At 40.0% G+C, this 26580-nt stretch overlaps 1 protein-coding gene across 1 annotated transcript in view; it reads right to left on the bottom strand.

Annotated features, from left to right (window-relative positions):
* LOC126262779 (chromodomain-helicase-DNA-binding protein 1) overlaps nt 1-26580 on the bottom strand; it is a 97937-nt gene that overhangs the window by 57857 nt on the left and 13500 nt on the right. Inside the window, exons 6-9 of the mRNA XM_049959595.1 lie at nt 26031-26206; nt 25708-25877; nt 24945-25104; nt 9692-9933 (exon numbers count right to left, since the gene is read on the bottom strand). Of these exons, the coding sequence (XP_049815552.1) occupies nt 9692-9933; nt 24945-25104; nt 25708-25877; nt 26031-26206 (748 nt within the window). The remainder of the gene's footprint in view (nt 1-9691; nt 9934-24944; nt 25105-25707; nt 25878-26030; nt 26207-26580) is intronic.

Raw genomic sequence — 26580 nt, 5'->3', positions numbered from 1 at the left:
AAGGTAGGCAGCTATGGGGAACAAAGAAAAGCATGATAACAAATGAATGTTAACAATATGGATAAATATATCAAGTAAAGATATATTTATTACTTTTTAAATGTTATTATTACAAATGAGGAAGCAGCAATTAATTCAGCTGTTACAAAATTAAATACAATCTTACCAGATTTTTCAATTTTTCATTCATTGTAAGTACTGATTTACTCCAGCTCTCTCACAATTCTAATACAAGTAACAGACAATCTACTTTTAAAATCAAGTCAATATATAGTAAAGACTCTAAATAAGATTAAGAACCTCATTACTGGTGAGAAGCTCCTCTTATCATGGGTTATTATGTGTGAGAGATCACCCCCCCCCCCCTCCGACAGAATTCATTTGCATATTATTTCCCATTATCTCCTTTACAAATTAATATTTTTTATATTTTCAGCTCCATAAAAAATGTGTTAACCCTTTCGCAGCTACTGGTGTACATGTCTGCTTCGAATGTAGAAAGGCCAGACGGCTATAGGCATAGATGTAAACCCAGTGGATGGGAAGTCCAGATGACTACAGGCATTCATGTACGCCCGGCTGGTGGGAAAGTCCAGATGGCTAATGGCATTAATATATGTCAGAGCTCGGGAGCAGGTAAACATACACAATAGAACAGCTACTCGCTGTTGTCTGTATTTCTGACAAAAGTGTCATTATTTGGTCATGCTTTGGTTTTCACCTCCCCTGGGCCCTTTCTGCTTACAAGTCTAACATTCGGTCAGTCCTCTTTTTGCTTCTGGTGAGACGACAGCATTCATTTGTGTGGCCTTTGCCATGTGGGGGGAAAGCAAAGCCAATGCCGACACCAGTCAGAGGTGGTGACATAGCTATGCAGCCGAAAGAAAGAATCAACACGTTAAGTTGGTTGTGGACATGAACACATGTTGCTACATAGGTACCAATTTCCAGCACAAGTTACGCATTCAACATAATGTCCATTGAGAGAGTGAGATAGAGATATATTCATTAGCTCTTATTACATTGAGCAATAACAGTAACACCTATTGCACACTTGGCAATGCAATTAAGAGTCTGTAACAAGTTGTTAAGCGAACACAGCAGAACGAGAACTACTGACCAATAGCAAAGAAGCACGCCACATTTGGTCATAACGAACAGAACCTCACGTCATTGCTTCTCCAAAGCACTCAACTGAATGATTACTACTGTTTAGTGACATCCATGTATTAGATGTTCAAGACTTCTTGTAAACTCGCTGTTTGTCATTTCTGAAATGGCAACACCCAACTAACCATGACCTGCCACTTGTGAAGCTTCATATTGGCTGCCTACCGCATCAATGACAGAGAGACTGAGGGTCTTCCAACTCCCGTACACCTTGCGGTGCTTATCGCACTAGCATCATTGGCACTTCTGGGTGAGAAGGTCATCTGGCACCTCTGTTCCTGATCATCGCTGCACGCATTTTCAGATGTCAGGTCCTAGCTGTCTTGTGGGGCCAGGATCCGCTGACTACACAACTTCTGTACACAGCAGTACATCCCGATTGGTCTACACAGTCACCATCATCTTCTGGAGGGGGAGGGGATGGAGAATGCTCTAACACAGTGTTAGGGCATAATCTCATGCTACTGCTTCACCTGCAGGCTGCAGACATCAGTACAACTTCTAAAGCAGCAGCCTTGCCAGTCAAGCTGACAACAGATGTCAGCGGAATTTCACTGTCATCAGTACGAGGCGTCAGCCAAGGTTGACGAGAAGACACAGAACTATAAATTCAAATAAATTAATATTGACTTGCTAAGCATGTTTTAATAGTGCTGAAAGACGCTCTACAGATTACATAACACCATCCTGACAACATAGGTGTGTCCCTGCTCAGCACCCCTACACTGCTTACAAGTGAGCACCACTGGGCTTAGTATCTTACTGAACTGGAGAGCACACGCAGGAGTGGCCTCCTACCTCAATGTAAAGGGTGCGGGGGAGGGGGGGGAGGGGGGGGGGAGACGGCAGGGAAGCAGCAGAAAATTGTGAAGCCATACTTTGTCTCAAATTTGTAACACATGTAATGATAGTTCAGACAAAATGATGTGATGTTATTATGACCCAGCTGCTGAAAATGCTACGACTCCATGAGGTGTTGGCAATATGTCCACTTTAAGTGAATAGTAGAAGTGTGACCAACTGCACTATGTGATCAAAAGAAGGTTTCTTGGGGAATGGCAGCCCATTCTTCATGTTGTGCTATCAATGTCGGTTGGTGAGGCCTGGCACGAAGTCGGCATTCCAAAACATCCCAAAGGTGTTCTATAGGATTCAGGTCAGGACTCTGAGTCGGCTGTGCATTGTGAACAGGTGCTCGATAAGGTGGAAAGATGCAATCACCATTCCCGAATTGCTCTTCAACAGTGGGAAGCAAGAAGGTGTTTAATACATCAATGTAGGCCTGTGCTGTGATAGTGCCACACAAAACAACAAGGGGTGCACGTACCCTCCATAAGAAACATGACCACAGCATAACACCACCATCTCCGAATTTTACTGTCGGCACTACACACGCTTGCAGATGATGTTCACCGGGCATTTGCCGAACCTACATCCTGCCATCAGATCGCCACATTGTGTACCGTGATTCATCACTCCACACAACTTTTTCCACTGTTCAGTCATCCAATGTTTACACTCTTTACGTCAAGCGATGCATTTTTGGCATTCACTGGCGTGACGTGTGGCTTATGAGCAGCTGCTCGACCATGACATCCAAGTTTTCTCACCTCCCGCCTAACTGTCATAGTACTTGCAGTGGACCCTGACACAGTTTGGAATTCCTGTGTGATAGTCTGGATAGATGTCTGCCTATTACACATTATGACCCTCTTCAACTGTTGGTGGTCTCTGTCAGTCAACAGACAAGGTCGGTCTGTATGCTTTTGTGCTGTATGTGTCCCTTCACGTTTCCACTTTACTATCACATGGGAAACAGTAGATCTTGGGATGTTTAGGAGTGTGGAAATCTCGCATGCAGACGTACAACACAAGTGACACATAATCACCTGACCATGTTTGAAGTTCGTCAGTTATGCGGAGCGCCCCATTTTGCTCTCTCACGATGTCTAATGACTACTGATATCACTGATATGGAGTACCTGGCAGTTGGTGGCAGCACAGTGCACCTAATATGAAAAATGTATGTTCTTGGGGGTGTCCAGATACTTTTGATCACATAGTGTATATTTTTAAAATGTGGTTTGTCACTGTAATGTGATGCTTTCACAGTTCATATTTAAGAGTCTTTAGACAAGAGGAAGGAAGGTTATGGCTTAACGTACTGCTGGGTTTAAGGTCCAGCATAAGTATAGGAAATTGGTTGTAGCCTTTTCAAAGAAGTTGTCCCTTGAATTTGTTTTAAGGGGACCACACCCTGCCTATCTAACCCATGATAATTTAGGCAAGAATTTGACCCATTTCTGAAAAAAACTATCTGATGCAGGACCTTAATATTTTTACTGTATGTTACATGATGATAACAGAGTCAACTGCACTAAAATCTACTTTATCCATTTTATAGTTTTTAAGAAATACTTTTTTAAATTTATTAACAAAAAATATTAAGTTTTTCCTGCAGGAAATATTTTTTTGTGTACTTCCTAATGGGGGAATATTAATGAATGTAGTACCAGAGGTGGCTTTTTATGTTATTCAGATTCTCTGAAAATTTCATTCATTTATCTATGATAGTTTCTGATATAACGGGGCATATGTACTGGAAATTTTAGTTTGCGGGAAATTGACTTTAAAGAAAAAACTTTTGAAATTCGTTACTTACAGTTAATTAAAACTGTTCTGCTGCATATGATGGCCCTTCTTTGGCATCTAGCAGGTCTCCCAGTTTCTTTTTCACCCTCTTGGATGTTTGTCTTGCTTTCTTGGCCATATTAGATGCAGACCTGTCTGCATTGCCTATCCTCATTTTATCACAATGTTGCACCCCAGTGATCATATTCCCAGATTTTTCAGTACCTAACATTTTCCAATATTACCACACTTGAATGTAATAACAGCATCATGAACTCCTAGTTTCATTGTATGCATGCCTACAAATACAGTTTTACGAAGGTGGTTCCAAATTATGCTGTTGAAACATTCATTTGGGTTCTGTGTCTGCCTATGCAGACATTTCCTTAGAAGGTCAGGATGAGTCAAGTCTCTGGAAATAGGTTTAATTGCTGTAATAACAGCAGCAGGAAGAGAATGCTGGTGAGAATAAGATTCTCCAGTTGTCTGAGCCCTATCATATTTGCACCACGAATTTTCTCCTGATGCACACAATCCATGACATGGCTTATCATCAGTAGAGGACTTGGGGAAGAATATGGGCCAAACATCTCTCTTCATTGCCTCCAGATTTTCTTTATTTCTCCTAACTGCCTGCCCATAGTATACCTGCAAGTTTTCTATTTCAGTTTTAGTTAACCGACCCTGTCCGATCAACAATTTTCCATATTATAATTTTCTTCCTCTCATATCAACAGTTTTCTCAGCCTTGTTCCCAAACGTTTTTGAACATGGCCGACAAATTCTGTTTTGCTAATAATGGCATCTCTATATTGCTTGGAGTTCACCACATTGTTATATGCCTTACTGTCACCATCGCCCAAATATTTGGTGTACCGTACACCTCTTGTTTCTACGGAGCAATGAAATATTTGTTGTACTCCATGAACTTCCATATCACCATTTGTTCCTCTAAAATTAGCCACACAGTTGTATTCTTTATGTTCATTGACTTAACAACATTTGCAATATTTAGATATTATCTCCATATCTAACACCTTACCGGTGTCTACACTCGTGGCACTCACTATTCCATTCAGAGAAGTATATCCTCTTTTTTGCCAACTTCCATCAAGTGCAACAGCAATATCTGAACATACATCATTTTCTTCCACTGCTTCCCTAGCAGTCAGTTTCATGCTTTCCTCGCTGACCTCACATACAGTTTTCTCTAATATTGCAGTCAGTTTTTCAAATTTATTTGGTGGTCAACGTAAGTTCATCACTGAACAAAATGTTCTCCCTTCAGCCATGCCCTTGCCAATGGATCGTAAGGCATAAACTAATCTAGTATTGATTTCATAAGGGCCACTTGCATCTGGTTTTGAAGAACTCATAAATGAAATCACAGCTGAGCATTTAGTGCAAATTAAATCCAAGGCACTCTCACAAATTTTCACACTCTGTGACTCACCACTGTCTACATTGTACAAATTTAGAAATTACATCTGATAATATTCTCAAATTTATAATTATGTTACTGCACCCCTTGCCACTTACAGTAAATTCGTTGTAACTCTCTTCAAATGGTGAGAGCTTCTTTGATGATGCACTTGTTGAAGAATTACAATTAGAAACATTGTTGCTAGGTGACATAGCCTCTTGTACAGAAAGCTTTCTAAACTTTGTTTCCTCTAAATTGTCGTTTCTTGAAAATGCCTTGATGTTTCATCATCTTCAATAAACACAACAAAACACACATAAAGAAGCACTGCAAAAGTAAGTATAACAACTACTCGCAATCACACTTGAACAAAACAAACCGTGTGTTTGAAAGCATGTTGTTTGCAAACAGCAGAAACAAAAGAATATCAACCGTTGCATTATAAGGATATCCAATGCACTCGGGAGTAAAAAAAAAAGATATCCCTAATGTGCAATGTAGGGGATATAAAGATCTAAAATATATGCAGAAAAGTGGGCGAAAGAAAAGTGGGTGTGGCACATAAACACATGTGGTAGGAAAATGCTCTATAAATGCTCGAAAAAAAATTTTTTTTTCAGCAAAATCCTGTTCAGAGTGCTTAAATAAAACCTTAATCTATCGAAATATGATGAAAACTGAAAATCGATTTTTCTAACCTGAACCACAGTGCAGTCCTCTTAAGTGATTTGGGGGAATAATGGGAAACCTTAATATTGTTGCGACCAGACGTTAAGAAATGGTTTAAAGCTAATTCACTGTCATTAAGCTTTGAAAATACCCACCATACGCAGTTCAGAAGCTGTGAGATATTTCCTTTCAGCATGTGTATAATATATGAAGACAGGCAGATTGAAGAGATTGACAGTCAAATTTCTGGGATTACAAAAAAATGGTTCAAATGGCTCTGAGAACTATGGGACTTAACTTCTCAGGTCATCAGTCCCCTAGAACTTAGAACTACTTAAATCTAACTAAGATTCGAACCTGCGACCGTAGCAGTCGCAGACTGAAGCGCTTAGAACCGCTAGGCCACACCGGCCGGCTCTGGGATTACAACTCAATAATAAATTCAGTTGGGAAGGGCATTCCATGGAATTGCTGTAGCACCTAAATAGGTCTTTGTTCGCGATGAGAATGATGTCAGATGCAGGAGATATAAATATAAAAAGACTGGCATACTTTGCTTATTTTCATTCTATTAAGTCATATGTCATCGTATTCTGGGGTAACTCATCAAACCTAGAACAAGTTTTTATCAGGCAAAAGCATATAGTAAGGCTCATTTGTGGTGTAAATTCAAGAATATTATGTAGAAAATAGTTCTGGGAACTTTGTAATCCAACCACTGCTTCTCAGTATATTTACTACTTAATGAAATTTGTTGCAAGTAATATGTCTCTATTTCCAACCAATGGCTCACTGCATACTATCAATACTAGGAATAAGAAAAAATCTACACAAAGATCTAAAATCACTTACCTTGGTTGAAAAAGGGGTCCGATATTCAGGACCACACATTTTCAATAAATTGCCAGCAATCTTTAAAAACAATTTAAACAAAGTTTGAAAGAATTTTTGATAGAAACACCTTCTACTCTATAGATAGATAACTTAACATGGGCTGTTTGGACCAGCTTAAGTAAAAATGTCTGTTAGCTTTCAGTTTTGACAGCATTTGGTCACAACAGTCAAGATTAAGTATTTTGTTGTTAAAGTGCATAACTATGTTTTTTTTTTTCTGAGAATGTATTAATGCTGTAAATATTAGCAATTCCAATTTACTGTAATGTATTCACATATTTTGACAATATCCTGACAAATGATCAGGGTAGTGAGTATTATATTCAAAGATTTTATGTTATACTTTACGACTTGTTCCACACCCATGAGATCATCTAATTTTTACGTCTATGGAATAAAAACTTAATATAATCTAATCCCGGTGATATAGAAAGAGACGATTTGCAGATGCTGCATGTAGAGAAAGCTGTGTTAGAATTCAAAAAAAATTCCAAAGCTCCTGGAGTAGATGACATCACAGTGGAAATGATCAAAGCCAGTGGACTTTTCGGAATTCAGTGGCTGTATAGAATAATGAGGACAGGTGGACCTATGGAGAGATTCCTGATGATTAGACAAAGCCAATTATTGTACAAATTTTTAAGATGGGTAATGAAGTGCTCTGTAAAAGTTATAGAGGAGTAGCAGTACTGCGCCATTGCACGAAGACTTATGAACAGATAATTTTACAGAAAATCAAGACAAAATAGAACCACAATTATGAGAACAACAACAAGGATTTCGGACAGGAATATCTATTACAGATGTCATTTTTACTGCAAAATAGGTAGCAAAAAAAAAAAAAAAAAAAAAAAAAAAAAAAAAAAAAAAAAATATGGGAATTTAGTAGATATCATAGTTGCATTCCTAGAGATACAAATGGCTTCAGACACTGTTAAAAGGGAAGAGATATGACTAAGTCTGTATAGACTAGAACTGTCCAAAAGACTGCAACTCTGGATTGGAAATATGTATAACAAATGCCTGAATTGTGTTATAACAGATGGCAAAAAAACAGAATGGTTTAGAACAACAGAAGAATTCTACAAGGAAGTGTTCTCTGCACTCTCATCAGCACTTTTTGAATACAGTCATGGACAACATCATAAGGAAAGTTTGTCTAGGGTCACAGCATATGCAGATAATGAGATGGTATGGGAAGAAAATGATCAGAAATTGGAAGCACAACTAAATACCTGCCAGATGGTATCTGAAGAAGCAGGCATGGAAATAAGCTTAATAAATGTGAGGTAATGAAAATCAGCACGAAAAATGAAAAAAGACTCACGTAAGTTGTAACTGCAAAATTATTAAAGAAGAGAGACTTTAAAATTTCTAAGAAATAAGTTAACCAGAAAAGGAAAAACCAAGGAAGAAATTTCTGACAGGATAGAAAATTGTTCAAAGTTTTATTATTGTGTATCAGACATAAACAGTAAAAAGAAAATGGCTGCCAACATAAAGTTTATGATAGACAAATCATATTATCTATCAGTATAATAGAGGGAAACATTCCACACAGGAAAAATATATCTAAAAACAAAGATGATGTGACTTACCATACGAAAGCGCTGGCAGGTCGATAGACACACAAACAAACACAATCGTACACACAAAATTCTAGCTTTTGCAACAAACTGTTGCTTCATCAGGAAAGAGGGAAGGAGAGGGAAAGACGAAAGGATGTGGGTTTTAAGGGAGAGGGTAAGGAGTCATTCCAATCCCGGGAGCGGAAAGACTTATCTTATGGGGGGAAAAAAGGACAGGTACACACACACACACACACACACACACACACACACACACACACATCCATCCTCACATATACAGACACAAGCAGACATATTTAAAGACAAGCGTCTGCTTGTGTCTATGTATGTGTGGTTGGATATGGGTGTGTGTGCGCGAGTGTATACCTGTCCTTTTTTCCCCCAAGATAAGTCTTTCTGCTCCCGGGATTGGAATGACTCCTTACCCTCTCCCTTAAAACCCCCTCCTTTCGTTTTTCCCTCTCCTTCCCTCTTTCCTGATGAAGCAACAGTTTGTTGCGAAAGCTAGAATTTTGTGTGTATGATTGTGTTTGTCTGTGTGTCTATCGACCTGCCAGCGCTTTCGTATGGTAAGTCACATCATCTTTGTTTTTAGATATATTATCTATCAGTTTTGACATATGGATCAGAATGTTGGGCATGGACAAAGAAAGATCTGGGTAGAATACTATTGACAAAGATGCACTTTATATAAGGGATCCTGGGTAAGATGAGAAGGGAAAGGATAAGAAATGAAAAAATAGAACACACACTTCAGATGAGCCCCCTGAAAGAAATTAAGGAAATTGGTTGGTTGGTTGATCTGAAGGAGGGGACCAAACAGCGAGGGCATCAGTCCCCTCGGGATTAGGGACTGTTGGGGCAGGAAGCCGGCCGAGCCCTTTCAAAGGAACCACCCTGGCATTTGCCTGAAGCGATTTAGGGAAATCGTGGAAAATCTAAATCAGGATAGGCTGTGTCAAGAATAAGATACAAAGAGAATAGTATGTCAGCAATCATGTTGTAGAGCTTCATGGCCTATAATTTGGATAATGTATGTGATATTTTATTCCTTGATGTCTGCTGCCTTAGAAAAAATGTTGATCACAAATTTTAGTAGGTTTGGGGTAGGGGTAGGGGTGGTGGTGTACTTTTGTTTCTCCACTACTTTGTAGACTTGTATTTAGTATTATAAAAACTTGCTTTTTTTTAAAGCTAACAATTCAATATCAATCATTATATGATACTGTCAACTCCATTTATGGTGTTTTCAAATGCGTGATATTTACTAGTTTTATTTTATTAAAAAACAGCATTTTCACTCAAATTTTCTTACCTGATCACCACCCATGTATTCAGGCTGAGTTTTGACTTGAACAAACTTGGGCCGATGTTTCAGCACTCGACAATGTTTTGATGGCGTTCTTTTAGATTCCTCACGTTCTCTGAATTCTTTGATTTTCTTGGGCCACTTTTTTGAAATAAGAGCCCCATCTTCCCAAGTAGCCTCTGAATATGGCAAACTCTCCCATTTTATGAAATAATCTGGGTGTGTTCCTTCTGGCTTCTGAAACTCAGCTAAAGTATAAAACAACATAGGCGTTAAATAAGAAGTTTGTAGGTAAAAAAATTACATTTTGGAAGCTACAATATTCAATAATTTTGCATGCTTAGAGACCACAGTTGTGTTCACTTGTCAATGATCCACAGAATTCTATCTCATTATATGTTTCTCCTGTCTCTTTCCATCTGAAACAATTATATACTGCCAATAACGGTTGTATCATTCTTGGCAAGAGCTTACGTTTTATAGTCTCAGTTAACACTTGCATGTGTCCTAAAGACTCAGTTATCACCACTGTCATTTAATACTAATGGTGCACGTACCGGTAGCAACAAAATCAACTAACCATTCAAATTTTAAATCTTAACAACAAGGTATTAATGCAATGTCTTCTACCATTCAATAACACTAATGTAATGAATTAATTTCACTGAAATGAAGTGAATGAGATTGATAGGAATGAAATCAGTGAAATATATAATGAGACTTTCTGGCAGATTTAAACTGTATGTGGGACTGGGACTCGAACCTGGAAACTTTGCCATTTGCAGGCAAGTGCTCTACACACTGCTCTATCCCAGCACTATTCACGACAGTTCCTAACAGCTTTCACTTCCGCCAGTGCCTCCTCTCTTACCTCCCAAACTTCACAAAAGTTCTACTGCATATTTTGTAAGACTAGCACTCCTGGAAGAAAGGATTTTGTGGAGACATGGCTTAGCCAGAGCCTGGGGGATTGTTTCCATAATGAATTTACACTCTCCAGCGAAGTGTGCACTGAGTACTGGCAGAAGTAAAGTTGTGATGGCGGGCCGGGAGTCGTGCTTGGCTCGCTCAGTCAGGAGAACACTTGCACACTGAAACCAAAAGTCCCCCAGGTTCCAGTCTCGGTTCAGCAGACGGTATTACTCTGCCACGAAGTTTCAAATCGGAGCACACTCCACTGCAGAGTGAAAATCCATTCCGCATATAAAGAGACATTAGGGATAGTAATGTCATATCTCAAGAAGGAACTATATTATATTTAGCTCTAGGCAGGAGCGTGTAGAAGAACTGTGCCTCAAATTTAGTTAACCAAGCACGAGATAGATACGTAGCTAATACAACAGTTCATCATGGAAGGGATCCTTCATGGTATACAGTCTCTGTTAAGAAACAGTAAATACTGTACAATATGAATGAAAGTATGTTGTTGTTGTTGTGGTCTTCAGTCCTGAGACTGGTTTGATGCAGCTCTCCATGCTACTCTATCCTGTGCAAGTTTCTTCATCTCCCAGTACCTACTGCAACCTACGTCCTTCTGAATCTGCTTAGTGTATTCATCTCTTGGTCTCCCTCTACGATTTTTACCCTCCACGCTGCCCTCCAATGCTAAATTTGTGATCCCTTGATGCCTCAAAACATGTCCTACCAACCGATCCCTTCTTCTAGTCAAGTTGTGCCACAAACTTCTCTTCTCCCCAATCCTATTCAATACCTCCTCATTAGTTACGTGATCTACCCACCTTATCTTCAGCATTCTTCTGTAGCACCACATTTCGAAAGCTTCTATTCTCTTCTTGTCCAAACTGGTTATCGTCCATGTTTCACTTCCATACATGGCTACACTCCATACAAATACTTTCAGAAACGACTTCCTGACACTTAAATCTATACTCGATGTTAACAAATTTCTCTTCTTCAGAAACGCTTTCCTTGCCATTGCCAGTCTACATTTTATATCCTCTCTACTTCGACCATCATCAGTTATTTTACTCCCTAAATAGCAAAACTCCTTTACTACTTTAAGTGTCTCATTTCCTAATCTAATCCCCTCAGCATCACCCGATTTAATTTGACTACATTCCATTATCCTCGTTTTGTTTTTGTTGATGTTCATCTTATATCCTCCTTTCAAGACACTGTCCATTCCGTTCAACTGCTCTTCCAAGTCCTTTGCTGTCTCTGACAGAATTACAATGTCATCGGCGAACCTCAAAGTTTTTACTTCTTCTCCATGAATTTTAATACCTACTCCGAATTTTTCTTTTGTTTCCTTTACTGCTTGCTCAATATACAGATCGAATAACATCGGGGAGAGGCTACAACCCTGTCTCACTCCTTTCCCAACCACTGCTTCCCTTTCATGCCCCTCGACTCTTATAACTGACATCTGGTTTCTGTTCAAATTGTAAATAGCCTTTCGCTCCCTGTATTTTACCCCTCCCACCTTCAGAATTTGAAAGAGAGTATTCCAGTTAACGTTGTCAAAAGCTTTCTCTAAGTCTACAAATGCTAGAAACGTAGGTTTGCCTTTTCTTAATCTTTCTTCTAAGATAAGTTGTACGGTTAGTATGGCCTCACGTGTTCCAACATTTCTACGGAATCCAAACTGATCTTCCCCGAGGTCCGCTTCTACCAGTTTTTCCATTCGTCTGTAAAGAATTCGCGTTAGTATTTTGCAGCTGTGACTTATTAAACTGATAGTTCGGTAATTTTCACATCTGTCAACACCTGCTTTCTTTGGTATTGGAATTATTATATTCTTCTTGAAGTCTGAGGGTATTTCGCCTGTCTCATACATCTTGCTCACCAGATGGTAGAGTTTTGTCAGGACTGGCACTCCCAAGGCCATAAGTAGTTCTAATGGAATGTTGTCTACTCCCGGGGCCTTGATTCGACTCAGGTCTTTCAGTGCTCTGTCAAACTCTTCACGCAGTATCTTATCTCCCATTTCATCTTCATCTACATCCTCTTCCATTTCCATAATACTGTCCTCAAGTACATCGCCCTTGTGTAAACCCTCTATATACTCCTTCCACCTTTCTGCCTTCCCTTCTTTGCTTAGAACTGGGTTGCCATCTGAGCTCTTGATATTCATACAAGTGGTTCTCTTTTCTCCAAAGGTCTCTTTAATTTTCCTGTAGGCAGTATCTATCTTACCCCTAGTGAGACAAGCCTCTACATCCTTACATTTGTCCTCTAGCCATCCCTGCTTAGCCATTTTGCACTTTCTGTCGATCTCATTTTTGAGACGTTTGTATTCCCTTTTGCCTGCTAAATTTTCTGCATTTTTGTATTTTCTCCTTTCATCAATTAAATTCAATATTTCTTCTGTTACCCAAGGATTTCTATTAGCCCTCGTCTTTTTACCTACTTGATCCTTTGCTGCCTTCACTACTTCATCCCTCAGAGCTACCCATTCTTCTTCTACTGTATTTCTTTCCCCCATTCCTGTCAATTGTTCCCTTATGCTCTCCCTGAAACTCTCTACAACCTCTGGTTCTTTCAGTTTATCCAGGTCCCATCTCCTTAAATTCCCACCTTTTTGCAGTTTCTTCAGTTTCAATCTGCAGTTCATAACCAATAGATTGTGGTCAGAATCCACATCTGCCCCTGGAAATGTCTTACAATTTAAAACCTGGTTCCTAAATCTCTGTCTTACCATTATATAATCTACCTGATACCTATTAGTATCTCCAGGATTCTTCCAGGTATGCAACCTTCTTTTATGATTCTTGAACCAAGTGTTAGCTATGATTAAGTTATGCTCTGTGCAAAATTCTACAAGGCGGCTTCCTCTTTCATTTCTTCCCCCCAATCCATATTCACCTACTATGTTTCCTTCTCTCCCTTTTCCTACAGACGAATTCCAGTCACCCATGACTATTAAATTTTCGTCTCCCTTCACTACCTGAATAATTTCTTTTATCTCGTCATACATTTCATCAATTTCTTCATCATCTGCAGAGCTAGTTGGCATATAAACTTGTACTACTGTAGTAGGCATGGGCTTTGTGTCTATCTTGGCCACAATAATGCGTTCACTATGCTGTTTGTAGTAGCTAACCCGCACTCCTATTTTTTTATTCATTATTAAACCTACTCCTGCATTACCCCTATTTGATTTTGTATTTATAACCCTGTAATCACCTGACCAAAAGTCTTGTTCCTCCTGCCACCGAACTTCACTAATTCCCACTATATCTAACTTTAACCTATCCATTTCCCTTTTTAAATTTTCTAACCTACCTGCCCGATTAAGGGATCTGACATTCCACGCTCCGATCCGTAGAATGCCAGTTTTCTTTCTCCTGATCACGACGTCCTCTTGAGTAGTCCCCGCCCGGAGATATGAATGGGGGACTATTTTACCTCCGGAATATTTTACCCAAGAGGATGCCATCATCATTTAATCATACAGTAAAGCTGCATTTCCTCGGGAAAAATTACGGCTGTAGTTTCCCCTTGCTTTCAGCTGTTCGCAGTACCAGCACAGCAAGGCCGTTTTGGTTAATGTTACAAGGCCAGATCAGTCAATCATCCAGACTGTTGCCCCTGCAACTACTGAAAAGGCTGCTGCCCCTCTTCAGGAACCACATGTTTGTCTGGCCTCTCAACAGATACCCCTCCATTGTGGTTGCACCTACGGTACGGCCATATGCATCGCTGAGGCACGCAAGCCTCCCCACCAACGGCAAGGTCCATGGTTCATGGGGGAAGAATGAAAGTATATAGATACAGGTAGAGAGATACTAAAGAAAACACATTTGCCTGTCAAAAGGGTAATGTGAGAAGCCTTTATCAACTACCATAAGAAAAGGCAGTCAGTGACCAAGATAATGTCCCAACACTTATGGATGACACAGGAACTGAAATTAAAGAAAACAAAGCAAAAGCAGAAGCACTGGTGTTTTCAAATGATCCATGAAAACTGCAAACCGCAGAAGGATTATAAATTTAACAAAGGATCAGGATCAGGTGGATCTCTACCAGATTCTTTACCAAATTTGGAGCTGAGTTAGACCTTGTCTTAAGCACAATATACTCTAGATTTCTCAAACAAAAAGCTATGGCAGTGATTAAAAAAAGCAAAGGTCGTACCCGTCAACAAGAAGTGTAGCAGAACTGCCCTACAAAACTACTGTACAATATGTTTGATATACATTAATTGTACAATGTTAAAACATATTCTGAATGCAAACACTACCACATATATGAAATATCTTGTTTTTAGTTTTAGAACTTCAGTTTTGTTTAACCTGTTTGGGATTACTTTTACATCTGTAATACTGTTTTCAAATTTCTTGTTTTCTATGAACTCCACACATGAATTTCCTTTCTGCTCTGTTCCTGGTTTTAGTTATATTTGCACTTCTATACCCAACTTTATTTTACGTAACTCTTCTTTCAACATCACTTATCTCTTTTGGCCCATAGTTCTGCAAGTTCTTGCTTCTACATAAAATTAGTAGAAGTAGAATTCCATTTTATTTTATTTTAAGAAATGCTACAGCATAGAAATAGTCCCATTATTCCTTTATCCTACTACTTCCAACATTCTTTCAATGGGGTCAGAATTCCACTGTCCTAACTACTCATATATGGCAGAAGGGCCTCCAACACTCCTGCCAACGTGCACTACCGTGTCAGGGTCCTGAAGTTTAGTACGACATGCATACACAGTTAAGCAGAGTTATGCTCAAGGAAGTCTCTGCTTATGGCTGAGGGCTTCTAAATGTCACTGCCTAAGATTTATTATATTTATTTTTGTTATGTGACTTGGTGGCACAGTGGTTAAGTGTCAGACTATGGATCCAAAAGTCTTGGGTTTGATCCATGATCAGTCCTAGGACTTCGTCTCTCACTTATCATTTCTTTCACATGTGCCAATGTCTATTACTGTGAAAATCATTGCAGTGTTCAAATCAGCTTTCGGGCTGTCAACAGCTTTACCTTTTTCATGTACCACCATTTGAGTCATAACATTTATTTAAACGAACTGTTCTGGATACAACATTCGAGATTTATTTCTTTAAATATTCTGAATTAACTACACTACACCATCTTAAGCCTGTTGCTACTTTCATGTATTTTTTTAAAAAGTATTCACAGCCTGAGAACATTTTATCCTTCAGTATGTTTAATTCTTGCCTATGCCTTTACATCTCAGTTGTTTGAAACTTAACAAGTGTGGAGCTATGCTATCACTAGAAGTAACATTCAAAACATAATATTGACTTTTCAAAAATAGTTTTATATCTTTGGGGGATAAAGGTGAGAAAAAGAAGAAAAAATGGCTCAAACAAGAGCAGGTGGAGATGTTTCTGTAGATCAACTGTAATTAAACACGAAGCAGGACATATCACACGAACAGAATTTAATACAAGCAGAATACATCAGATACAATTTAAAATCTGGACAACTGATAACTTCCTTGTCACAAGAAGGCACTCCAGAGCACACTGGTCAGAAAGTGAATTCAGTGTGGTATTTACATCTGCGTGTAGACATTCCTTACACTTCAACTTCCAATAACACCTGAATTAATATTGTTACTTTCTATGAAACATTTATAAGGATCGACTACTAGATATCAAGTAAAAGAAGTGCTAAGCAGTAGACAGGCATGTAGAAAAGGCATACAATTTCTTAGCTTTCAGACAATCAGACAAATTCCTTCTTCAGAGCTGCCCCAAACACACACACACACACACACACACACACACACACACACACACACACACACAAAGTGTCTCAAGTTCTCTTTAGAAATACATTCTTCTATTATTCAATGGTATTACAATAAATCATTGCAGTCAACATTTCAAGTCCCCCTGAAGTGCTGATGATGAACCTGCCCCCCATTCAGTCAATGTGTATATAGTCAGCAGGGATGTTGGGCGAGGAATCATGTATCGACAAACTGCCTTTTGGCTTCTGTCCCGGGTTCTTCGGCCGACGTTCATCTAATGATTTTTCTGACGTTTCGCCAGCATGAGTAGTTGGCATTGTCAAAGCTTCACCCTCCATTGCCGGTGGTGAACTGGAGCCGAGCTCGCGGCCGCAGACTATATGTACCTGGCGCGCCAACGTCCGAGGGCTTCTCCACGGTAATTTCCGGTGCGGTTCTCCTCTTGCTACCTGCGACGGTCGTTCGCCGCAGTACGGGAGGCCAGGATCCGTTTACCTTAAGGCTTTCCTCTTTCTTGTTCGAACTGTTCGCGCGTTTTTGTATTTCTACAGCTTCTCTAAACAAGCGCGTGTGATAGTGCTTCTCTACAGCCAGAACTTCCGTGTAGGCGAATTTTATTACGTGGTCGGTCTCATTCAGTGCGTGCTCTGCCACGGCCAATTTCTCCACCTGTCCCAACCTGCAATGTCACTTATGCTCTTTGATCCTGGTGTTGATGGATCGTCCAGTCATTCCGACATAAACTTTTCCGCATGTGCATGGTATACGGTATATTCCCGACATTGAAGTGGGTCTCTTTTCTCATTCGCCGATCTAAGACACTCTTTGATCTTCCTTGTCGGTTTGAAAATCGTCTTTACGCCATGTTTGCGCAATATACGGCCGATTCTGTCCGTCACTCTGGGAATGTATGGCAGAAAGGCCGTACCCGACATTTCTTTTTCTGGTTCCTTACTTCGCCGAGTGTTTGGCTCTGTTACACTTCTAATGTAATTTGTGGAGTACCCATTGCTCCTCAGAACAGTTTCCAGGTGTTGCATTTCTCGTTTGAGGTGTTGCGGCTCACATATTCGTCCTGCTCTCATTACGAGCGTACTAATCATGCCTCTTTTCTGGCTCGGGTGGTGGTTTGACAGTTTGTGCAGGTATCGGTCCGTGTGTGTCGGTTTTCGATACACGCTGTGTCCTAGGTTTTCACCGTCCCTTGTGACCAGCACATCTAGAAATGGCAGTTTCTTGTCTTTTTCTACTTCCATGGTAAATGTTGTGTTGGCATGGAGGCTGTTCAAGTGCCTTAGGAAGTCACCGAGCTGTTCTTCACCATGGCTCCACACCACGAAAGTATCATCGACGTACCTGTACCACACCTTAGGTTTGCAAGTCGCCGATCCAGTGCCTGTGCTTCGAATTGTTCCATGAAGAAGTTGGCCACCACTGGACTGAGAGGGCTACCCATGGCGACGCCTTCCAGCTGTTCGTAGAAATCTCCATTCCACGTGAAATAGCTCGTGGTGAGACATGCATGGAAGAGCTTTTTGATGTCTTGCGGGAACATGGAACCGATGTGCTCCGGAGTGTCACTGAGTGGCACTTTCGTAAATAACAAAACAACATCAAAGCTGACCAGTATGCCGTTTGGTGCAAGTTTCAGTTTCTTCAGCTTCTCAATGAAATGTCCTGAGTCCTTAATGTATGTGTCGGTCTTCCCCACATGTGGCTGGAGCAGAGAGGCCAAGTGTTTTGCCAGTTTATACGTTGGTAAGCCAGGAGCGCTAACGATCGGTCTCAGTGGAATGTTGTTCTTATGGATCTCGGGTAATCCATACAGCCGAGGTGGTAGGGTTTCTATGTTGCGCAGGTTTCTCTGTATGTCCGCCGGCAGAGAAGACGCCTTGATTAATCGATTCGTATTCCGAGTGATACGCTGCGTCGGATCTGCACTTAGTTTTCGGTACGTCGTCGGACCTAATAGGTCTCGGATCTTTTGCTCATAATCTTCGGTCTTCATTAAGACGGTCGCATTCCCCTTATCGGCAGGCAGTACCAATATACTCTTTTTGGCGTTGAGATTCTTAATGGCTTGTACCTCTACTTTCTTCAGGTTGCAAGCTGGAGGTTTTGCTCGGCGCAGTATCCTGGCTGTTTCCGTGCGTATTTCCTCTGCCCTTTCACAAGGAAGGTTCCGAATGGCTGCTTTGGTGTTGGCAATGATGTCCTCCATAGGTATAGTTCTCGGGACGATAGCGAAATTCCCTCCTTTTTGAAGAACAGACACTTCCTCTTCAGTCAATTGTCGTTCAGTGAGGTTGACCACTGTGTGTGACATGTCGGGAATCGCCTTGTAGGTCTGGTTCCGGCATCTTTCAAACTTTTTCTTCTGCCGCTCGGTGCAGCGCTCGAGTTCGTTCTGCATGCTCCTGTGAGTGATGCTGTCGATCTTGTCCCAGTCGTCTCGATGCATTCTGCTACTTAGTTGATAAAAAATGTCCAGAAGTTCCTGATCCGTTCTTGCCAAGTCTCTCCGTGTTGTATGTATTCGCTCACGAAGAAAAGCTCGTTCCATTCTGTCGTAGATACGATGTGCTTGGGCGGTGGTGAATAGGCGCTTACATCTCAAGAACTTCGGTGTAGCACATTCATCTCGGCATCGTGACAGAAAGGCGAGAGAGGACATCAGTCGCGCATTCTTCTTCCGTCGTTGGTCAAGGCGTCGGTACAATCTGCTAATCTCCTCCCCGTAGAGGCGTAATACAAAATTGTTAAGGCTTTCGTGGCCACTTGTTGACAAACTGCCTTATGGCTTCTGTCTCCGGTTCTTCGGCCGATGTTCATCTAATGATTTTTCTGACGTTTTATTATTGCGCAAACATGGCGTAAAGACGATTTTCAAACCGACAAGGAAGATCAAAGAGTGTCTTAGATCGGCGAAGGAGAAAAGAGACCCACTTGCAATGTCGGGAATATACCGTATACCATGCACATGCGGAAAAGTTTATGTCGGAATGACTGGACGATCAATTAACACCAGGATCAAAGAGCATAAGCGACATTGCAGGTTGGGGCAGGTGGAGAAATCGGCCGTGGCAGAGCATGCACTGAATGAGACCGACCACGTAATAAAATTCGCTGACACCGAAGTTCTGGCTGTAGAGAAGCACTATCACACGCGCTTGTTTAGAGAAGCTGTAGAAATACAAAAACACGCGAACAGTTTCAACAAGAAAGAGGAAAGCCTTAAGGTAAACGGCTCCTGGCTTCCCGTACTGCAGCGAACGACCGTCGCAGGTAGCAAGAGGAGAACTGCACCGGAAATTACCGCGGAGAAGCCCTCGGACGTTGGCGCGCCAGGTACATATAGTTTGCGGCCGTGAGCTCGGCTCCAGTTCACCACCGCCAATGGAGGGTGAAGCTTTGACAATGCCAGCTACTCGTGCTGGCAAAACGTCAGAAAAATCATTAGATGAACGTCGGCCGAAGAACCCGAGACAGAAGCCAAAAGGCAGTTTGTCAACAAGTGGCCACGAAAGCCTTAACAATTTTGAATCATGTATCCTTCCTGATATCTATGTGAACTGTTGTGGCCTTCACTCCAAAGACTGATTTGATGCAGCTCTCCACACTAATCTATTCTCTGCAAACTTCTTAATCTTTGGATACATACTGCAACCTACACTCATTCAAACTTGCAGTCAACCAATACTTTATTTTAGTCAAGTTGTGCCATAAACTATCCCCCCCCCCTCCCTACAAATTCAATTCAGTATCTACAACTACATACATACTTAGCAAGCCACCGTATAGTACATGGAAGTTGGTACACTGTACCACTAACTAGTCATTTCTGTTCCTGTTCCACTTGCAAATAGAGCAAGGGACAAATGACAGTCTATATTCCTCTGTACAAGTCCTATATTTCTTCATGTCTAATTCCACTGGGAATTGTGTGCACCACAACCGTATTATTGTCAATATATTTTGGATAATTGGCAGCAACAGCTGTAAAGATTGAAATCCTTTATTTTACAAATCGATCTCGGTCACTGTTTGACCATCTTCAGTGCAGACTATTCGAACCTTGTAGGCTCAAATCATGACAACACAACATTTTCTATGAGGTGTAACATGTACTGGGATACTGTTATAATTACTTCCAACAGATATCTTCACTTTTGAAATTGCAGAAAAACCTTTCTTGTGACCCTAGCAGTTGCCGATCCAACACACAGTGAGCTCACTGTATGCTGGATACCGAGATATTTAATTGACATGTCTGTGTCAAGCAGCACACTACTAATGCTGTATTCGAACATTATGAGTTTGTTTTTCCTACTCATCTGCTTGTAACTTACATTTTTCTACATTTAGAGCTAGCTGTCATTCATCACGTCAACTAGCAATTTTGTCTACGTCATCTTGTATCCTTTTACAGTCACTCAACGACGACACCCTCCCATACAGCACAGCATCATCAGAAAATGGCTGCAGATTGTTGCTCACCCTGTCTTCCAGATCATTTATGTTCAAAAACAAAGATGATGTAACTTACCAAACGAAAATGTTGGTATGTTGATAGACACACAAACAAACACAAACACATACACAAAATTCAAGCTTTCGCAACCAACGGTTGCTTCATCAGGGAAGGAGAGGGAAAGACGAAAGGATGGTGTCTATCAACATACCAACGCTTTTGTTTGGTAAGTTACATCATCTTTGTTTTTAGATATATTTCTACCAAGTGCATTTGTCTCCCTCTATTATATTCATATCATTAATTTGAACCCAACAATTACGTTTGTTATTGTCACTGTTGCATTTCAAAATCTTTTCTGTCATCTTACTTTCTCTTTCTGTTTGTGCCAGTAGTTTCACTTTGTATTCACCTTCTCCTTTTTACCGTAATCCACCATACAATTTTATCTTGCCTATATATACTCAATAATACGTAACCCACTTCCAAACCATAACCAAAAATTTTTTTCCGCTTTCAACACTACCGCTGCTATAAAATCCACCGTTCCCAGTTCACAAACAGTTCCTTTCACCTATTAAACAACCATTTCGGCTAGTTCTAACAACTTTCGCTTTATTTCCATTTCCGTTTTTCCCACATCACTGATAATTTTTAGCCGCTTCCCACAAGTTTTAACGTCATTATTTCTTCGTCAGACAATTGTTAGCCTCATTTTCATAATCTGCCACCACTCCTTTTAATACATTTACACGCAGTTTTTTCGAAATTTTCCCAAATTTCTCCGCCCTTTAACATGTTTTGGCGGCAACACTACCACCTAACCTTTGTGCACATCGTTGTTTACCAACCCAATTTCACCATAGGATCAACATAGCTCAGCTTTTACCAACACTTTTTCGACTTTTTTCACAGCAGATCTCCAGTTGCTTTCTAGTTCACCTTTATCTCTCCCCATATATTTTTATTTTCATTTTCATTTTCATTTCAGCCTCAAGTTACACTTTCCACCTTCTAATACCATGTCACCCTCACAACATCCACTCTCCCTTAAAACCCACATCCTTTCGTCTTTCCCTCTTTCCTGATGAAGCAACCGTTGGTTGCGAAAGCTTGAATTTTGTGTGTGTGTCTATCAACATACCAACACTTTTGTTTGGTAAGTTACATCATCTTTGTTTTTAGATATATTTTTCCCACGTGGAATGTTTCCCTCTATTATATTCAGATCATTTATGTTTATAGAAAATAACAGTTGTCCTATTACATATTACTGGGAACCTATTCCATATGCTCGTACCTTCATTAAAAGCCTGCATTGGGCACTTCGTTAAATGCTTTTTGGAAATCTAGGAATATGGAACCTGCCTGTTGCCCTTCATCCATAGTCTGCAGGATATCATGTAAGAAAAAGGCGAGCTGAGTTTAGCATGTGTGATGCTTTCTAAAACCGTGCTGATTCATGCGCATTACCTTCTTGGTCTCAAGAAAATTTATCATATTCAAACTCAGAATATGTTCAAATTCTTTAGCAAACCATTGTCAAAGATACTGGTCTCTAATTTTGCAGGTATGTTCTTTTACTCTTCTTATATTCAGCAGTCACCTATACTTTTTTCCAATCACTTGACACTTTGCACTAAATGAGATATTCCTGACAAATGCAACCTAACTACTGGGCCAGTGCTGCAGAGTACTCTTTGTAGAACCACAGTGGCATTCCATCCAGATACGGTGACTTATTTGCTATTAACTCTTTCAGTTGTTCCTCTATGCCATGCTCCTGTGTGAATGAGTTACTAAATGCGAAATGTAAAACTTTGTCTTTTGTTTTGCTATCTTCTAGTGCCACACAAGACTAAATAATGACTGACTGGGCAGAAGCTTTACACCTGCTTAGCAGTTTTCTCTGTAAGATCTTTTACTAAGGTCTGATGGTGGTAGTAGTTCCATGTCTCAACACTGTTTTTTTTTTTTTTTTTCTTTTTTTTCTGCAGATGCATGAATTTCTACCTTCTTTTGCCTGGTCATCATTGGGGCGTTCCCTTTTGAACAGAGTACGTCACTGCCTTTACTTCCTCAGCATTTCCCGAATTTAATAAATCAAAGTGGGTCTTTTCTGTCCTTCATCCATTTACTTGGCATATACTTCTCCACAGCACAGTTTACAATCCATTTACACTTTACCCATAATTCCTCTCCATCATATTGGAGCTAAATGATGTTCACTCACTGTCCAAGTGGGATGCCAAAAACTGCTTGTCTGTTCTTTCTGGCAGAAATACTTTCCTTGCCTTCTTGATTGATTTATTAATTTTAGTAACAGTAGTCACTATGATGACATCATGGTTGCTAATCCCTGTCTCTATATTGAAGCAGTCGGTAAGGTCAGGCCTCTTTGCAGTGACAAGGTCTAACGTATTTGCATTGTATGTGTGGGCTTTTGAACTACCTGCTCAAGACAGTTTTTGTAAAACTGTGTTCAAAGGTACTTCACAAGACTGGCTATCTGTACACCTTGCAATGTATCCACACATGCCCCAGTCTGCACTTGGGAGGTTATAGTCGCCTCAAACTAATATTGCATGGTCTAGGTATTTCTGTGTTACTGATCACAGACCTGAATGACTCTAAAATTGTCACAGTGGGATCCCGTGTCCTGTAAAAACATCTATCAATTAATTTGAATTCACCTGGACCTGTTATATGTGACCAGATAACTTCGCACTCACAATCAAATTCAATATTTTTGTCAACTGCAATAAACCCTCCCCCTCCATGGTGTCTTATCTGTCTTTGCAACATACATCCATGAATAGTTAAACACCTTCTACTTGGGGTTTCAGGGAGCTCTTGGTCCTGAAAATAATTTCAGCAAAGAGAAATTTGTGGAAGGCAGTAAACTTGGGAATTTCGTTATTAATACTTCGATAATTTACTGATAAAATTTTGACAGTTGAAGTGTCAGTACTCTTAATGTGGTTCTATTTCTCTATCTGTGTGTTGTCTGACAAGTGATCTACTACGATCTTGCCTAAAAATCCCTCATGTGCACTCCACAAGTACTATGCTACCCAAGTAGCTGTTTTCTTTGTGTAGTGCAGCCATAATCTATCAAGGGGAGACCAATAGCCCACCCGATAATGCAGGTCCAGAAATCTGCAGCCAATGTATTAGTTATCCAATATATGATAATCTCCAGCAGCCTTCTGTAGCACTACATATCAAAAGTTTCTATTTTCTTCTTTTCCGCTTGTTTACTGTCTACATTTCATTTCTGTACAAAGCTTCACTCCAGACAAATATCTTCAGAAAAGACTTCCTAAATCTTAAATTTATATTAGACATTAACAAATTTCTCTTTTTCAGAAATGCTTTTCTTGTTGTTGGGCGTCTGCTTATTATACCTTCTTGACTTTGGTCATTGTCAATTATTTAGCAGCCCAAATAGCAAAACTCCTCTGCTACTTTTAGCATGTAACTTTGTAATGTAATATCCTCCATCTGCCCAATTCAATTCGACTACATTCTGTTACCTTCATTTTACTTTGGTTTTGATTGATCTTACAACCTCTTTTCAAGAGCCCTCCATTTCATTTGTACAACATCATTGGCAGACATAAAAGTTCTTATTTATTTCCCTATGAACTTCAGTTTCCTTCCAAAATTTCTCCTTCATATCCTTTACTGCTTGTTAAAGATGCTCACAACTCGACTAACCTGATTGCTCACTATGCAGCTTCATATCTTTTGTTCTATGCCACTTCTATTTCGCGAGTCCCAATCAATCATAAAATACATACATCCAGGCTTTTTCACCAACACTCAAAATATGTGTTTGATATCTGTGAAATGTATGAGGAAATTTGGTGTGCTACGATGCAAAGTTGATCACATGACTTCTCTTACATAATTCACAGTACATGAATATGTGATAAATGGCGAGGTGAAGTAAATCCAATGTGGAGGGAGGGAGGGAGAGAGAGAGAGAGAATGTGTGTGTGTGTGTGCGTGTGTGTGTGTGTGTGGTGTGTCAGATGTATGGAAGAATGATTATTAATGACTAAAGTATAACTAAGGCAATGCTCAGGAAGACCTACCTATAATCCTCTCCACATTATTATAACTTTTCAGAAGTTCACTCATAAGTTCCATTTGGCAATCAAAGTATTCAATATCCTCAGGGGTTGCATGCTCTTTCCATATTGACAATTCTTCTTCACGCTTAATATAGTTCTCTAGCTTCTTTATTCCTTTCACCTATAAAAAGAAGGTAGCAAATATAACCCTGTTGGAAAAACAAATATGGCACATACAGTGCAGCAAATTTAGGCAGCGACAATATTGTCAGATTTACATGAATGATTTCAAATTATCAATATTATAATAAAGATAGATTGCTGCTCACCATAAAGATGACACATTGAGTTGGAGACAGGCACAATGGAAAAGACTATTAAACACTGAGATTTCAGCTGCAGCCTTCTTCAGAAGCAAGCGCGTGCACGCCCACCCACCCACCCACCCACCCACCCACACACAAACACACACACACACACACACACACACACACACACACACACACACAAGCGAGCACACCTTACACATGTAGCGAGAGTGGTCAGAGAAAGCGGTTATGTGTGCATGACGTAGGCTTGCTTGTGTGAATGTGTGTGGATTTTCTATTCTGAAGAAGGCTTGAAACGAAAGCTCAATATGTAACAGTCTTTTCGTTGTGTCCGTCTGCAACTCAATGTGTCATCTTTATGGTGATTAGCGGTCTATCCTTTTCATAATATTTTTGATATTCCAATCTGGACTTTCCATTGTTTGATTTCAAATTGTGCCAGAAAACCAACATACCTTTTGACTTTTTAATGATTCTTCTGATTCCCATGTGTTATGAATATGCGACCAACCTTTCCATTTTATCAAGTACTGTAATTCACTATTCTCCAAATCAGTAGGATCAAAGTCTTTGTTGGGGTCACCATTCTCTTCCACAGCATATACAGTCGTCATATTGCCAGTAACTAGGTATGGAAAAAATTGCCATTATATTGATTACTACATCTGAATTTTAAGGCTGGATACTGATCTTTTTTACGGAAAAGAGAAACTCAAGATATGCAATGCAAATTTTGTGGTTAGAGAAGGCAATGTTATGAATTTAAATGATGACATACCTCCCTTTTTACCTCTCCTCCACGCCAACACTTTTTCAATAGTTTCAGCGTTGTCAGGTTCTGCTGGAACAACAGGCTCTGTCCAGTCAACTTCAACCAGATCTTCTGAATCTGTTTTCTCATCTTCAGTTTCTTCTTTGTAGCTTACACCAGTCGCTGCTCTTCTGTTGGTATGCCTGTACATATTACAACTTCAACTTAGAATACGGCAGGATACGAGGATTACAGACATGTGTTTTAATTTGGTGACACTTAATTTATCATTGCAAACACAAATGACTCTTGTGGTAAATTACTGTTTGTGCAGGTACACTGAATTATGAAATTTCTATAGTTCTAACTCTTCTTGTAGTTCACTTTGTGCTGACTCTACTCATTCCTGTTATCCAGATCCTGCATAGAATGTAAGAGCTAACACAGTGAAACAGCACTTTATCATGATAAATAGACAAATAAGTACTAATGTAAAGCAAGGAAGATTAAGTTAATTATTTCTTCTCCTACTAATTTTGTGGTCATGGGCCCAATCCCTGAAAGGGATGGGGAATTT

Source organism: Schistocerca nitens, chromosome 6 (genome assembly GCF_023898315.1).
Source record: "Schistocerca nitens isolate TAMUIC-IGC-003100 chromosome 6, iqSchNite1.1, whole genome shotgun sequence".
NCBI classification, from domain to species: domain Eukaryota; kingdom Metazoa; phylum Arthropoda; class Insecta; order Orthoptera; family Acrididae; genus Schistocerca; species Schistocerca nitens.
Note: the sequence above shows the minus strand (reverse complement) of the source record. Positions and strands in the feature narration are given on the sequence as shown.